Consider the following 18,291-nt stretch of genomic DNA (forward strand, 5'->3'; position numbering starts at 1 on the left):
TTAGCTTCCCTTTCATGTAATACTGATAATTAGTAATGGTTTGATATACAAAAAAAATTATAAATAAAACATTTAATAATTGTTGTAAACTTGTCAAATATTATTTATTATCTTTAGTGACTAAAATAATTGGAAGATATTAAAAGTGACATTCAAGCTATACACCTAACTAGCCTTAAAACTGTCTCCTCCATCCTCCTAACACCTATGCTAACTAATCTGTGTAAGAAAGATGGTCTGCTCATGTGATCCGGCTCACAGCTTCAGGGTAGAGGAGGAAGTGCCAACAACAGATGGGTCATTGAAGCCTATGGGTGGCATTACCATTCTAAGCTTTACTAGCTGTTATCAGAGCAATCTCTCCTCTGCCCTGCATATGCCACTGGCTAGCACAAAGGAAAATCATGTGACTGGACCAGACCAGAGTGGCCTGAAAACAGGTAAGTATATACATCTTTCTTACACAGGTTAGTTAGCATAGGTGATAGGAGGAGAGCAGGAAAATATGGTAAATATGTTTTGATGCATGTGAATACTAGTAGACAACCAGCAGGTGAACCTCTATGAAGCTCTAGGAGTAATGCTAATTAGGTGTATTGCCAGAATCCCACTTTAAACCGCTGCTATCCCTTAACGCACAAACATTCTATTGGTGTAAATTGCAAGTCTTTGTATTAAATTATGCATTTCTTATACTGTATACACCTTTTAGTTGCAACTCAACAAGCATGAAAAAGTGACTAAACAAAAGAATTAGGAAGGTGCATCAAGGCAGCTTTAACTTTAGAATAATTGCTGGTGTAGACATGCCTGGCCTCTAAGGATTTTAAAACCCTACCATCTCTAGGGTTTACAGAGAAACTTTCCAGTGATTGATTGTTAATGACAAGATCAGATGAGAATAGTTAGAATTGTTCAGATGATTACCTCACAAGAGTTATATGCAAAGGGACATCTTTGGTTGTACAACACTTTGGACCTTGAAGAGTTTGGGCTACAGCAACAAAACAAGTTTGAGTTCTACTCCAGTCAGCTAAAAATAGGAAAATAAGGATACAGTGGGCACAGGACTGAAAGGGCTGAATGACTCAAGACAAAAAAACATTGCTTGGCTTCCAGAATCTCACTGTCTGCTGCCAACATTTGGAAAGTAGGGTGAGAAGTTGGTGTACGCAACATGTATTAATGGATCTGTCCTGCATTGTGTCAATAGCTCATGATTATAGCAGTGATGTTATGATGTATGAAATATTTTCTTTGTACACATAAGGCCCCTAAATTCCAAATCAGCATCATTTGAATGCCACAGGGTGTCTGGGTAATAATGTGTACCATGTGTAAAGATGTCAAAGGGCAATTAGGAAGCCAACTTTTACAAAGGTCTTCAATTGTTCCTATCGCATAAATTATTATATTATGCATAAGGTGCTATTACACTTACCTCAATTCTATTGTTTTAAAAATCCAGCTCTCCAAAAACTCTACCAGAAGGGCAGCTGTACTGCTAGTTTGGGAGTTCAGGTACAACCCATATCCCACTTCATCCCCAAGGCGTTCATTAGGGTTGAGTTCAGGGTTCTCTGTAGGCCACTTGAGGTCTTCACAACAAACCACAGCTTGATAGACCTGGATTTGTGCACTGGTGCACGGTCATGCAGAAACAAAAAAGGGCCTCCCCCTAACTGTTGCCACAATGTTGGAAGTGCACAATTGTCTAATATGTTTTTGTATGCTATGACATTTACAGTACCCTATATTGGAAACACTTGAACTCAATAATAAGTAGGGATGTTTATATATCTTCCACCTTCTAGGTATGTGTGATGGTCAGATGTCCACAAATATTTGTGTTTATTGAATTATAAATATACTTAGAATTAAAACTTTAAAAAATGTGTTATTCTGAGGAAATAGGTTCTGCACTTTTTATGTTCATGCACCCTTGCCAGTTAACAGTTCTTTTAAAAGATCCCTGTTAATGTTTATTAATGCACTAAAGATGGATAGTCAGAAAACAATGAATGAGATTTCCACTTGAAATCCATTTCCATGCTGTAAAATGCAAGCATTTTTTCTGTAGGAAAAAAGGACAAGTGTGATCGAGCCCTAAAAGTGCAACTCTGTTTAGCAGGAATGCTCTTGTGCTTCTATGACTGAGGAACTGATAAAGGAAAGTGATCTAACATGGTTGAACCTGTTTTTTTCCTTTAGCATCTCAGAACATTGGTTATTTCCAAACTCAGGCTTCCTGCAACCCAGTTTATATATTCCACTTCAAATGTGTAGTTCTGTACAAAGTTTATGATCCTTATATCCACTTGGAGACATAAATGGGTCCAAATCAAAACTTCACTCTTATAGTCCCCTGACAAGTTTTATTTTCAATTAAATAAAACAACTCTGTTGAGATTTCAAACATTGTAGTTTTACTTCATGCATTGGGCTAATTGGGTTTTGCAGTGTATTTTACTGATTAGGGATAATGAAGTATATACAAAACCCAAAACAAATTAAAAGAAGTATGGTAAAGCTCTTTAGACCATACCTCTCCTGTGGGTCACAGGAGTGCACTTAGTTCTGCAAGCTGGTGACCCAGATTCAGAGGACAGTGATCTAAAGCAGAGAACCAATCCAGGCTTTGCAGGGATCCCAACAATAATGTTGGGATCCACCCAGATGCTTGACTGGTAGCTGAATTAGCTCAGGTGCAGGGCCTGAGCCAGCCGCTCCCATCGCTTCCACAGTCCAGCATTCCAGGGAGCGCTGGAGGGGCAGAGCACAGAGCAGCGACTGACAGTCATGGCTCTGTGCTCAGAGTGCGGACCCAAGAACGCAACAAACAGAGATCTTTGATTGCTCAGTTCTCGCTGTAGAGTCAGTACAACTGCAGCATTGGATCACCAAATCACGCAAATATTTTTGAAGCAGGATTTAATTTAAATTGTAGTTAGTAGAAATATTTTAATACTGACTGTTTTAAATCAGGCTTGAGAAAAACAGCAGCTGGAGTGGGTCTGTTTAGGAACTCTTCTCCTGCCTCACAATCATGCCTTCTAAGATCATTAATAAAATTGTTTTACTGAACTGAGTAGGTAGGTTGTGCTCCATTCATGCATTTCAAGGTATTTTAATTCCTGGTTAGCCTCTAACCACTTGCTACATGCAATACGAACATAAGCATTACACACGTTTATAATTGTCCACCCATTGAAAGCCATCAGCCAGCACTTTGTGCAGCTGCTGGCTCTTCATCCTGCCTTTCACTGATATCATGGATCCCCACTGATGAATGGGAACCAATCTAAGTAGTTTCCAATAATGTGTAGGGTGTGACATATTCAGAGCCATGAGGCCAGAGTGCCCATACATGTCGATGCTCAGCCCATGTATTGAGCTGCCTCAGGTGGCGCCTGTCCCTGGCATGGTCCTGGGCATAGTGATTACATGAAGACTGAAGGCTTGAGAAAATAAAAGCCTTCAGCCGGTTTTAAAAAAACTAGGAAAAATAATTTTTTGAGCATTTGTCAGCTTATTAAAAGAATAAAAAGAGGGTTAATTAAAAAAAAGTGTACCAAATAAAAGCCATATGCTGTAACAAAAAGCTTATTTGGGTAGTCAAATTAGTTATAGTAAACCACTGTTGTCAAGTAAACCAAGACATTATGACACTGATAAATTTGTCCTGGGCATCAAAGCATCAATGACCTCTGGTAAACGAAAGATTAAAGCCTAATTAAAACGTAAGCAAAAATGAAAATCCAATAAAACAGGAGCAGGCTGCAGAGAAGGGCCACTGTGTGCTCTCCTAAGGAAGTGCTGTTGATTTGAGAATTCAAATGATGGCAAGGCAGGGGGCATTCCAGAGGGCTGCAGAGAGACTGCTGCATTCTCTGCATCTTACTACCTGTCTCTTAGATATTAGGCTGGCCTACAAACAGCAAGACAATTCAATTTACACTTTTTGGCCACTGTTCAGAGGGGTTAATTGACTAAAGTCAATAAGGTAAAGCTGCGTTCACTTCAATTCTTTACTAAGTTTTGTGAGCAATATTAACTTTGCTAAGTAAGCAGAGTCTATTCCCAGTCGTGTATTTAGGTATTGTGCTGCCCTAGACAACACAAAAATCACCCTCTACAACAGATTCCCTGACACTAACACCCCACGGAGAGAGGCTGACATTGACCAACAACACCCAAGCCCCCCAACCCCACCAGAGAGAGTCTTCCACTACCACTGCTCCCCATACACTGGCAATTCCCCCACCACGGTGAGGGAGAAGACACTCTTCACAGCTCCGACCATCCCTGGGAATAAGAATCAGGCTCTGCATACACCAGCAAGCAGTCAACAGCCTCTTTCAGATCCCACCTGGTCCCCATGCTACTTGTGCACCTTCTTCCATCCCTGCTTTCGGGGGCAGCACTGCCCCCCTGAAAAATGCCGCCCTAGGCAAATGCCTTGTTTGCCTTGTGGTAATATGCCCGTCTATTCCTTTAGAAAATCAGATCAGCTGTAATGTTTCTGCCTTTGTTTTAACTTTGATTAAGCTCATTCACTTTTGCACATTATGCCACGTTAATGCGTGTTGCATTAAAGTGGTTCCAAAGACAGAAGGTTTGTCGTATGGACAAGTGGCTTGCTGTGGCTTACCCAAGAGGAGGAGGATGGGGGCTGGTCTGTGCAAAGCTATTGCACAGAGCAGGTAAGTACGTCTTATTTATAAAAATGAATTGTATACCTTTACAATCAATTTCAGGCAGCCAATAATTTCAGCATAATTACTGCAACGCACCACAGCAGAATATCGTGTTATGACCCTAAAGATTAATAGAGAATATTGCACTCTTTACAAAAAAAGGAATCCCAAAGTCTGTGATGAGGTTTGAAATATTTTAAGCCTAATAAATTAACCTTCATGTCTTTTAGTGACCCAAAGAGCCAGGGTCGATTGCATATGTCTCTTCCCTGAAATTGCTTCAGTTCTTTACATAACCATAGTTGAACAAAATGTTTTTTTATCCTCCAAACAATGCATGATATACTCCATTTTTATTTTAGAATATCAAATAATTTAACCCGAGAAAAAATACAGAGATTAAATCAAAGCCCAGCAGACAGTCAGCCTTCTGATGTGAAAAAAAATATAACATTTCTGAAGGAGACTATGCTCCCAGAAGATGCCCCATAATTATACCTCTTTGTCACATCTCTGTCCAAAATCTAAGGGAAAAAATGTATTTTTTCTTTGGTCATAAGATCTCTAATGTGACTTCCAAAGCGAGTGAAAATAACTTAATCTTCTCTGTGGATTTGACTCATTCTTGGCTCCCATCGACTGACCAAATCCCTAAGCTATGGCTTGTTTGTCTCTGTCCGAGACAATGCTGGAATTTTCACTCCAAGCAAAAGCCTTCACTTCAACCCTTCCATAGGCCTTTTATTTAAAATCATATTAAATCCATATGACCTCTCCTGTAGCATGCACAACGCAGACTACATTGCCTATTAAATCAGTCATTTCAAAGGGTAGGAGAAAGCTGCCCTTAAACGACCTTCTAGTCAGAAATCTAGATACCACTATCCATTTCAATCTTCCATACCAAAGCAATTTTCCTGCTCAGCCACTGTATTTTTAATTAATATTACTGAGACTGTAGCATCACTTTCTTCAGGCCTAAAGTGGTAATTTTTAAAGGAGGATTGACCACCTCTGCATTATATTTAACACAGAACATAACTGTATCTGAGCACCACAAACTAATTTTTCATATTCAAAACAAAAAACTCACCCACACATCCATTTTTTCATGTTTTTTTTTTTTTTTGTTGAGAAATCACTCCACAGCATTTCTAGCCATGGCCATCTTGAGTAAGGGCAGATGATTCATGTAGCGTTCACAATCCATCTGCCCTTAGCCCAGGCACACAGACAAGAGGGTGTGCCTAGCTGAGAAAACCCCTCCTGCAGATGAAAGAAAATAAAAAAGGTCAAGAAGACTCCTGGGGTGTATGACATCATTTTGGCCTAGGCCAGAAGCCAGGACGCAACTATAGAAATGTATAAAAAAGGTTTAAAACAAGTAAATCTAATGTACCTTCCTATCTATTTACCTCTGCTAGAAGCACAAGGATTACATCAGCTAATGTTGATTTAGAGGGTTTAGTAGTTAGAATCCTTTAGATGCAAAAAAAAAAAAAAAAATTATTGTAGTTATGTAACTGATGCTATTAGGAACCCCATAAACTAGAAAAACCTAACCTATCTGATCTCACTTTTTTTTGGAAGCCATACACCGTATGTGTTACTGTTGCAGGCCTAATGGAATGCCATAAGAGCATGGAGACAGTATATACAATATGCTGCATGTAGCATTTAGAAAATTCTGAACATATTCCAATCTAACATATTAAAATAATTTATAGTGATCCTTGGGGCTAAGCTTACATTTGAATCACTTTCTGCAAATCACCACATTAGGTTTGAGCTACAGAGGGGATTCTTAGTTCTTCAATCATGCTACAAAAATAACTAGTGATTAATTTCTAGTTGTAGCAATTGATTGCCATACAGGTGGAGCTATTGATTCCCTATAGAGTAGGGCTGGGAACACATGGGCCAAGAATAGTCCTAAAACTGTCAGTTTGGCAGGAACCGGCTGACTTTTGGCCTGTGTGTACAGGTACCTGTCGAATGTGCATGCTGGAAAACAAGTATCAGATCAGCGCTCGTAGCCAATGGCTGTCACTTGTGTTAGTACGGCTGTCAGTTTTTCATTTTCATTCAGCCCGCTGGGTTGATCGAAAAAAAAACAAAAAAAAACTGAACGCGTGTACCCAGCCTAAGGCACACCAATAATCAAGCAGTATCATCTTGTAGCAATCAATTGCACAACTGGAGCATCGTGCCATCATATGAGATGAATTGCTACTTGTGTAGCCTGCTCCATAGGAGCAATTTGTTCCATCTGTTTAGAAATAATTTGCATAATCCTAGTGATAAATTGCAATTTAACAGTGAATATATGTTTATAAAAAAAAAAAAAAAAGGAACATAAAATGCTAAGAATTTAATTACCGTGTTTGAGCCAATAAAAATTTCTCATAGCCTAATGAGGTGGCAGTCAGCAAATGGTTAAATAAACTCTTGATGGAAGGAGATTAAAATTGCTCATATTTTATTTTACAGATTTTATGACATATGTGAGGACAAATGTGAAGCTAAGATGTGCTTATATTTAGTTTTTTTTTTTTTTTAAATAAATTATTAAATAATATATGTATTATTATGTTAGCCAAGGAAAACTTAACACAATGATTATATTTCAATACTTAGATCGTAATATCAGGTTTTCCTTTCCAAGTAAAGTTGATAGTGAAACCCTAATTCAAGTGTTACTAAACCCACAACAGTAAAATCAGTCTGTATATGCAGTAAAGCATGCTTGTTATTCTCACTGTGGAACCTAAGGGGTTAATCCTCTGCATTGTGTAAAAAGGCTGTTTAATCCTATCTTCTTGGATCAACCCCTTCTTCTACGGTCCCCAATCCATCTGCTCATAGTACAGACCTCTAGAAGTCACTCTGCATATGCTCAGTTTAGTGTGTATTGCTAGAATGTTTTTTTTGTGGGGGAGGGCACGTGCTCGGCCCAGGGCCAATCAGCACTGTCCAGACAGAAGGTCAGGGGTTATGCAGCATCATAGAATAGTCAGAGGAGAATGCACAGTGATAGAAGTCATAAGAGCTCTAACTTCTGATGAGAAAAGGTATTTAGCAGTTTATATTTACTAAAATATTTGCACTTCCATGTTCTGTGTACTGTGGGAGACCAGATATAGTGAATGCAGGGTCCTGGGTTTAGTAACTTTAACAGCTCCTAGTTCCAGAAAATGTACTGGCGTTAAGAATCATCTTTAACTCGAACTTCAAAGCCCAACTTTGTGATCTGCGTTCCTCCTACAAGTGAACCCCACCTGCCGGAGTTTTTTTATGTACTTTTTTTTTTTGTCTTCTGGCAGATCATGTGTTTCTCTGGGACCTCTTTTTCACCCAATCTTCATCAACACAGCTCTTTGCATAAATACACAGTGAACGTCAGATGCCAACAATGCTCTGTAGTTACGGTAATGTTCTCAGTCCTCCCAGTTGAATGATGTTGGACATCCTTCAGCCAGATGACTAAAGGACATCTTGTGGTGACATAGAAGTATTGAGGGGAGTCAGCACGAGAAAGAAGATGAGTATAGCAGCCAAAGTTGCTTTTTACATTTTAGCAGCTGCTAAGGGTTCAAAGAGTTTAGAGTTTGCCCAAGTAGATCAGCATTAAGTGAGAAGTTCAGGGATTGAAAACCAAGAATAAAAAAAAAAATTTAAACTATCCTAGGTGGCTGCAGCACCGATCCCAGCAGTGGAGAGGGAGGTTAAACCAGCTGCCAGTCAGGCATTCGGGTGTATCCCAACTTTAAAGTCGGGATCTTTCCAGAGCCTGGACCAGCTGAAGAACGTCAGGCTTTAGACTGCTGTTGGCTGAAATTGGGTCACAAAAGTACAGAATGAAGTGCACTCCTGTGATCCAAAAGAGCTTTGGCCATACTTCTCCTTTAAAATAGATCTATGACCTCTCATAACAAAAAAAAAAAAATAATATGTGCTGCAACAGTTAACAGTTTTCTGCTAGTCCCCCTGCAGTCTAAAAAAAAACTGTTAAGCCTGCCCATAAGGTCCACCTAATGCAGCTTTCTGTGATGGTGGGGCAACTATGCTACACTGCTCCTGAATGCAGAGAAGCATTGTCACTTTCATGTAGGCTGTGAGTATAATAAAAAGATGTTGCGTGGGGGTATCAGCATTAGCGCAGTTGATTCATAATCCTGTAGCTTGTCAATCCGCACCTTGCTGTCCACACCTAGTCCTACTCCCCTGCTTTCTGATATCCAGCATTGCCTCTGTTGATGAAACCTTCCCACTCTGTAGGCTGAAGAGTCTGGGAGGGGTAGTGTGTGAGACACAAATAAAAGGAAGATTTGGCTCAAGCAAAAAAAGGTGAAGGAAATGTTTTTGTTTACTTTAGGAGTATTGTGCATTACATAGTAACTTTAAGTAAAAAAAAATGATTGTGATATGAAGAAACCTAATGTACAGGAGCCAATAACAAAATCACTTATAGGATATTTTATTTTTGCTGTTTAAAATCTGTGCAATGTCAAAGAACGCACTTGTACGCACATTATGCAGAGATAGAACTATCGCATAAGAGGTGGTCAAAAGGCTACAACCATACATTCCATCTACATCATTTTAATGGATATACAAAGCCTTTGTTCCATTAGATACTTTTAGGCAATAAAACAAAAATGAGCATAATTATTGGCATCCCACCAAAACATAAATATATAAATTACACTTTTATACAGGATTTCATTTTTTTTTCCTCTGTTTACGCAGACACAAACATTCATAGGCTTTACATTATGAATCGTACACTTAACTGCAAAGGAGCAAACACACAAGTTAATACATGTATTTCCAGTTTTGGCGCTGAATGCATCTCAGTGGCTAAATGATTACAAGGTGCCGGCTAAGTGAATTAGAACTCTAGAAAACACAAAACTAAAGATTATCTTGGCTGCATTTTGTTCTAGCAAACCCTCAATCATGGCAAAACTGGATGGGAATGTATTCAAAGAAATGTTTTGAACCTACTAACACAATTAAAGATCCTCAGTAATAAACTGGAATGAAATAGTCATTTCAATGTAAAATAATTTTTTCTTAAAAGCTTCTGTTATGCAGCAGCCATCGTGAATTCAAGCCATAACTTTCCTATAGACTTGCATTTAGAAGGCTTACAGCCATTTTGTAGTCAAGCTGGACAAGTCTAAGCCTCTCTTTTATAAACATATTAATTTTCTTTATAATTTTTGCATCTGTCCTTGGAAAGCCAAGCTCTCTAGTGATACAGGTTCATATTGTTCCTTGAAAAATATTGCAACTATGCCATTGTCAAAACAGCATTTTCTAACAATATACTATTATCAATTTTCCTCAGATGGAAGAGCCAATCAAAAAAAAGAAAAGAAGAAAATTCTAAAGCCCCGTACACACGATGAGAATATCAAACTAACATCTGTGGGGTTTTTTTGCATGCTAGTCTCATATTGATAATGAAGAAGTTACTAAATTTACGAAAATTCTCGTATGACAGAATAAGACTTCTGAAATGATGTAATGTATTCTTTCGTTTTGAGCATGCGTTGTCTTGGTCTTCTGATTTTTTTTTTTCGGATGACTACTGTACTGATTAAACAAAAATCATTTGTTCTGGTATCGTACAAGAAAAATGTTCTTTTTTTCCCTTCGGATATTGCCGCATGTACTGTCTTAATCGGCTCTTGAAAGCGGTGTACTGGCAATCAGATTATCAGACGATTGCTCCGAAAACTGTGCTTTTTGTCCGATTTTTTCATTGTGTGTATGAGACATAACTGCAATTACAACTGTTCTCAAAAATGCATTTGTGTACCATGGTAACCAAAGGCATCAGTTTTGGTAACTGGATATTCACAAGAATACATCCAGCAAATCAAATTAAAAAATTGCATTTTAGGATTATGATAGGCCTTGTTCTTTGTTGTGGCTCCATTCTCTCTGCCAGATATTTTATTTATTTGAACATGGACTACATTATTCTCCTTTTTTTTTTTTTTTTTTTTAGGTATAAGACAAAGGCTGCCTACTATATATTAATAACATCATTAACAGGTGTTGGAGGCTATGCTCATACTTTAGGGTTTTAATAAAACCTAAAGCATGGAAAGAATGGCCCACAGCAAACTAATGGTTTGTTTTTTTATGAAAGGATGATTAACCTGATTAGCTTCTATGGGTAACCGTTTTTCTTTTTTCCAAGTTTTCTTGTACCAGATTTCATTCATCAATCTCTATACACACTTTTGTATCTAGATGCAACTCACAAGCTGGCAAATGTTGGGCACATTTGCTATAGATCAGCACTACTTCAGTTACATCACCGACGTCTCAAACTGTTAGCAGGCATTGATTTAAATCATAAAACTGATGCCTTACTTTAGATGATAGGATGAATCTTTCACTTCACCATCCATACACCAGAAAGATGGTCAGATATGACTACTCCATGATTAATAAGAATGCAGAGTAAGAGAATGCCCTGGCAGAAAACTGCATAGGGCTACATTCAAGAGTATTGAATAAAATAAAGCTATGCAATGCTTCAGTAAATGGCACTGCCAAATTATAGTGTATACATGCCAAAAACCTTTTTTTTTGGCTAGAATGGGGGAAAAATTGTAACCATTGTCAGGTTTTACTGCTATCCAGGGCTCAGTTAAAGAGAGTTCTCCTCTCTGTTCTGGGGACAACATTTTACCATACAGGAAGTGAGGAAAAATCTGCAAAAGAGAACCAGGCAACAAAAAAAGCTAACAGAGGTTCCACCATTCTCCTTAAAAAAGGCATTTATACTATTGTCTGTGTTGTTGTTAGAGATTTCCTGTCAATCCTTTTACCAATAAAGGGATCTCTCCAATGGCAGTAAAAACTGACAAGAGTTCTAATCCTTCCCCACTCTATCCAAAACTAAAAAATTGTTTTGGCTACAGATACACTTTAAATAATACTAAAAGCAATCTGCATGGGTGAGTTAAGGAATACAAATGATTTCTTTTTAGGGAGAACAAGTGACATCCAATACTTCCAAATGTATCAAACACAAGGAAGCCTTTATGTAAAAAAAAAAATATATGTATTTAAATTTATATGTAAAATATAAATAAAACGGCACTATTAAAACAATCCACACTAGAGGGACAGGGGTAGGGTAGAACATTGGGTAGACAACTGTAAAAATGACATTCAATGGGGTGCATAGATCTGTCTTTTGTTTGTTTTGCCCTGTCTCTGAGATGTCTGTCCCTCAATCTCCTTTTCCCCCCCAGGTACCTTCTCCACAGTAGTATGATCTTAAACATTCATGAACATTAATTAAGATGTCCTGAGGGCCAGATGATTGAGAGAATGGATCAGCTTTTAGACATTATCCTTGTATACCTCCTGGCAGATTAATTTTAACCTGCCCCTTAAAAGTGGTCTGCACAAATGACCAGAAAAAATACAATGTTTCATGTCCACATAAAGAGCAATGCTAACGGAAAATATTTGACAGCATTACATGTTATATAAGACTTGAAGGCTCAATAGATCTAAAATACAATTTACATTTATGTACAACGGCCAATAATACCACTCACATAAAGATTACTGCTCAATTACCTAAAAAGTAAAACTCCCTGATACCTGGGAAAAATAGCCATTTTCATCATGGTCTACTCCTTTTAAAGGCCTGAAATTCATTTTATTAATTGTATATTAATAAATATTTTTTTTTTATCAATATAATATAAATTGTGTGCATAGCTATATAAAGCTTGAGATTTCAGCAGTGTACTACCATTTTAGACTAAAGTAGGCTTACCACAACTGACTGCAGTGTCAAACAGGTTTATTACAGAGGTGGTGACATATCTCCTTCCAAAAATGTTTGTTCAAATTTCTTTGCATAAAACAATTTAGATACATATAAAGATTATCCAAAACGTTCTTATATATATGCAATCTTCTATTTTAGAACGAATTTTCATTTAAGATTACATAGGAAACATTACAAGGGTTAACTTAAAGGAAACCTGATGTGTAGTCTAACATTGCTGACCTCCACCTGAACAATGTTAGTTGTTTGGGTGACAGTGACCTGTTTTTATATCACCGATACAGAATGAGCATGGCGATGAGAGTTTTGATTTTTTTTCCAAAGATGTATAGGCTGTTCGTGTTGCATTGATTGAATGATAAAAGGTCCACAGAGCATCACCCCAATAACTAAGCTAAGGGATTCCCCTGCAAAGTTAGCCACCCATTTGATTTTCTTAAATGAACCTCTAAACGTTCTAGCTTCATTTGCTGCATAGTTGTTTTGGGTCTATGGCTCAAAGTAATTAAGTCTGACTATCTAGAGAGCATCCAGTAATCATGAGTCCTTATGTTGAATATAGTAAAATAGGTTTTTAAAACCCATCTAAACTTTCAGTTTAAATCAGCTTTTCAGGTGCACCAAAACAAAAAATGTCTCACAGTTCATCTATTTTAGAAAGCAGCCACATCCTAAAGTAGAAAAGTCTCTTTTTTCTAGCATGCTGCAGAGAAGGAACTTGCTCTCTGTGGTGAAGCAGTGGTCTCTCTGCCGAAGTCAAACATGCAACCTGCTGAGTCAGAGCTACAGCTTTCCGTTCAGCAGGGAGCACAAGCTTTTCTGATTGTAGAGTTATAGGTCTGACTAAGCATTGGGCACAATTGACCTATACAAAAGACACCACTGCATCCATTCAGAGAACAATGGTCCTTCTCTGCAGCATACTAGCAGGGGGCAGGATTTCCTACCCAGGCTGTGGCTGTTTAAAGCCAAGCAGTTTGTTTTCTTTAGTAATCAATTTTTATTGCACCTGGAATGTATTTAGCAGAGTTAAATTGAAAGTGCAATTGATCTTGGAATTAACATATGAATTTGAGAACGTGGGCCAAAATACTTGGAGTACAGCATACTTGTAATCTACATCAGCCTTTAAATATTGCTTCTTCTAGACTTAGCTTTCACCTGTAAAATCCTATGTTGCTTCTTAGAATATTTTGGTTGCCACTAGACAAAAAAGTTCTATGGCTCTACTGACTTCAACCCTTAACATTTGTCTTCTTCTCAGTTGAGACAGTAGACCGGAAGGACAGACACCCAATCAAGAAGGTGGAGGAGAGTCAACAGCACCATAAAATGGTTGGGTGGAGGCTTGCACATGTTCAAAGCGACAGCACTCATGAGGGCAAGAGTTATCTGAAAGTAAATTATAAGCCCTTTCAATGAAATGGAAAATTTCATAGAAAAAAAAAAATCTGAGTGAAAGGCCAGGTTAAAAAAAAAACCAACAGGAATATTTCGGACTATCAGTTTTGCATACAGCAGCAGGACAACATAGGATATCACAAACCAAGTGCTACGACACATATTTGCAACAGAGAGTTAAATATTTGTATGATATGGTGCTACAAAAATATGACCACACAATGCATTTTTTTTGGTTCAAGAAAACATAGTAGGCTTTTCGTACTCATATAAAAATGTTAATTTTAGATAAAAATACAAACTTCAACTTTACAAAAAAAGAACACATTTCTGTTGAATACACATAAGCATACATTTTTTTTACCAAAAATAAAGAATTTAGAATTTGTTCAAATACATGTAGCAAAATTTTTTTTTTGCTACCTTGACACTGTACAATGCACTTACAAAAATAAAAATGTCCATTTCACACCCTGAAAATGTGAAAATGTTTTGTTGTGTATGAACTAAAACCGCAAAACAAAAAACATATTAGAGAAATAAAATATTAGCATTATTATTAGGCAACTGGCACAAGTTTGACGTTGCACAGATATCCCATGATTTATTAATATACAATATTTTATTTAAATCTTTATGCAGACACATTGGAAACAAAATTTCAGGATGGACTAGATATACCTTTTCTCTTCTTATCATTTGTATATGGTTCATTTAGCTTACATCCTTCTAGAGGAAATACTAAAATACTATAAAGTCATAGCGGTTATGTATTTATGTTTTTTCTGTAATTACTCTCCATTCATTAAAAATAAGCCAGATCAAAAAGGATCAAATGGGATATTTAAACAGTAAACATTTTTTATAATATATTTATATTTTTAATGTAAATATATATGTACATACATTTTGTTATGTATATGTGTTTACATGTGTATATATTCTATATACATACACACAAACACACAGACATTTTTCTTTTCATAAACCGGGGGAGGACTTGTTTCCACCAGCTACCAAAACAGGAAACACAAAAGTTATGTCAGAGCAAGGACACTGTTATAATGCTCATTTGAGCTGTACTTTCCTTTTAACGGTGTGTTCATTCTTGTAGATGTGTTACTTGAAGGGATGATTTTGTACATTTTTCCCTTGAAGCAAACTCCTGAAAAAGGCCCACTACCATAAAAGACCTACACAGGCTAACCACTACCCATCAGTTTACATTTATCACGTGAAGCTTTTTGAAGGACTCCTACAAAGATCACCTTCCAACTCTGGGCGGCTCAAATAAAGCATTTTTATGATCCATCTGCTGTTGTTTTTTCCTTCCTTATTCTGGTCTTAGAAGACTCACTGTAGGTCTTCAGGGATGTTCGGTTTACATGAGTGGCCTGTCAAGGAGTGTTGCATAAGTATATGTACAATTATCTTGTAATGACAATATAGACAGCTTAAGGTTGCTCAACCAAGCCAACACTCACACTATCAAAGAATATGGGGATTCACCTAAAACGTTGACCTGGGAATTACCTATTTGGAACAAAGGCAGGTGAAATAAATGGTGATAATTTATTGCAGCAGTTTAATGGAGCATAGACCATCTGAAACAATTTAAGAGGTTTTCAATGAAAATTTAGGAAAATGTATGTTCACCTAGCAGGTCTTCTTTTAGAGACAATTTGGGGACTGTGTAAAAAGGAAACTATGCAAATAAAAAAATACAGCTTTTTTTGCCATAATTTTCCATTTTTTTCTTTTTACTTGAAAAACACTAACTGTCCTAACACAGAGAACCCACAGACAAATACTGATTAAAACAAAAATTCTCAGAGAGTACCTGTTGCCTCCACATAGTGGTAGCATTTTTTGTGTTGAATTAATATTTTTGCAAACGGTAAGTCAGCACTTTTGCTAGTAAATTCTAAAGCTGCTTCTCTTGAACACTGGTTGAGCCCACACGATGGCTGAATTCTTTCTATACACATCAGGTGCTTTAAAACTTGTTTCTAGACAAGAGGGCTATATTAGAAGCATTACATAGTGCTTTTCAAATCCAATTAGCTTGGTAAACTGAAGGTCATTAAATAAAATACATATATATATCTATATATCAAATATACATATTTTATTTTTTATTTTTTTTCTAATTTTCGGCAGGCAGGATTGAATACAGAAACACACACACATTCACGCGCGCACACACACACACGCACACAAGAGTCAACACTAGGAAGATCACCGCTACAAAATGACCAATGGTGATCACAAAGAACAACAGACCAAATTTGAAGCGAGTGATATCTTAGGCCTTGTTCACAAGGGCTTTACGAGAGCGCTCGGTGTGCTATCCTTATGCCGGCTGAGAACCTCCTTGACTTCCTCCAGGGCAGAAGGGTGTACCGAGTCAAACCACTCAGGATATACCAGTGTTCAGCAAAAAAACTGGCTTAACTTTGTGTTAAATTGCATTGCCCAGAACTTTCTTTGCAGCATCATGTATGCACCAGTTGCTGCAGGTCTACAGACTGTTCTTACTTTCCCGGCAGGCCCCCTGGATAGCCGGACGGAACACCGCCAAAAAATGTGCAGGTGCTCGATGCGCTTTTGCATCCAAGCCCATGTGAACTCAGGCTTAGTGCCATGACTGTGCTGCATTAATTAAATTACCCCCACAATGTAATAATAATTACTCTACGGAGTAAAATAACAAAAATAAAAAGTCCTTTAAGGCTTCCCAGGTTTTTGTGAAGACTTAAACATCACAAAGCAAGGATTTATTGTGTCACAAGTCTCTGTGTAGACAAGTTCGGTTGATACATTCCTGGTCTTTTCATTGCCACTAGTCTGTCAATGACCATCCATCTTCATCAGTGTTAGCAGGCACATCACTTGACATAAAGCACAGCTGCTTTCATATCAGGTCTGTATTCACTTACTCAGTTTTATGTTTTGTTTTTTAACATATCCTTTTTTTCAACCAATCTGCCATTTTGTTTGATTGCAGCAGTTTTCTGACAAGGGGAAGCGACTCTTCTGTGTAAGAATGCTACAATACTTGCTTTGATGTCACAATAAACAAATGTACATTGTTCTTTTGTTCTCACAAAGTGTCCTTTGAACCTTTTTATTTTCTTATTTTTGTTCTTTTTTCCTAATCCTGTCTTTCCACACAAGGAAACAATAAAAAAATGAAACAAACAAAAACAAAACAAAAAAAAAAAAAAAAAAGTCTATAAAAGCACCATACGTAGAAGATTCAGGAATGTAACAAAGTGTGTACATCCAAGTCCCAGATGATTCCTTCCAGCTTATTTTCACCTCACATCTATAAATAAAAAGAAAGCACCTGTTATAATACAATATAATTTATGCCACAGAAAAGAAAAGTAAATTGAAAACATATTCAGCTAGTCCACAAAATATATACTATGTGCTTTCAACCTTTAGAAGTAATTTTTTTCATTCACTGTGCCTGAACACATTTTTAAATAAAAAAAAAAAGTTACACCTTCAACAATGGTTGGATTTTTAGCTCCTCTCTATCTATCTATCTATCTATCTATCTATCTATCTATCTATCTATCTATCGTAATTAGCTTTTTGTACCTATATTCACTGTTCAGTGACGCTGGCATTTTCTTTTGCAGTGAGTTGAACCAAATAATACGACACCTGTCACACATAGACTGGACTATCTCGCAGCAGAGGTCTACATAATATTTCATATTTGACTATGCATACCTTTTCCCCCCAACCTAACTGCATTACTATAAAATGTGTTAAATACTTAAAGTGAACCTGTCAGGTTTAAAGAGTAGGAGAAGTAAAAAGGTCTCTTCTATAGAGGAACAATTCCTCTACTTTTCCTCCAAACCAGAACAGCAGCCTCTGTAAGACTGTTTGGCATTTGATACTTCTGGAAGAGTTAGATGTCACCTGTCAAGTTGCTGGGAACCTCTCTGACCTCTATGTCTACAACAGTCAACAGCAACCTAGGGGTAAGAGCACATGGTGGGTGACACTCCCAGAAGTCTTGAATGCAGAAGATTCAGAGGAGGCCACAGAAGTGGAACATAGGGGAGGAAGGAGACAAGGGCCAAGAAATAAGCAAGTGCAATCTCTCTTCTATTATAGGGACCTTTATTCTTGACCTTTGTGAAAAAAACAAAACTAACAGGGTTGCTTTAAGTTCCAAATTACCATCATCTACCTTATTTCTGCATATTTTTTCTCTAAACTAAACTAAAGGTTCCTCATGTATGAAAAACACATAATCAGTTAGGAGGCATAGCAACTGTAAAGCCTGTAAATCACATGTGAAGCCTTTGACGTACTGCAAGACAGTTTCCATTGCCTGAC

General features: G+C 37.4%; 1 protein-coding gene across 3 annotated transcripts in view; it reads right to left on the bottom strand.

The window, feature by feature from the left end:
- Positions 1–9,158: 9,158 nt before the first annotated feature.
- Positions 9,159–18,291, bottom strand: part of PDGFA (platelet derived growth factor subunit A) — an 88,308-nt gene continuing 79,175 nt past the window's right edge. For all 3 annotated transcript variants that reach the window (XM_089681788.1, XM_089681795.1, XM_089681801.1), the window contains one exon: positions 9,159–17,257. Coding sequence is in view for 1 of the 3 variants with exons in the window: in XM_089681801.1 (XP_089537927.1) it covers positions 17,247–17,257 (11 nt within the window). In the remaining 2 variants the exon portion in view is untranslated. The remainder of the gene's footprint in view (positions 17,258–18,291) is intronic.

The sequence above is a fragment of the Staurois parvus genome, unplaced genomic scaffold, assembly GCF_062004578.1.
Source record: "Staurois parvus isolate SC_StPar_1 unplaced genomic scaffold, SC_StPar_1.0 ptg000018l, whole genome shotgun sequence".
Taxonomy (NCBI): Eukaryota; Metazoa; Chordata; class Amphibia; order Anura; family Ranidae; genus Staurois; species Staurois parvus.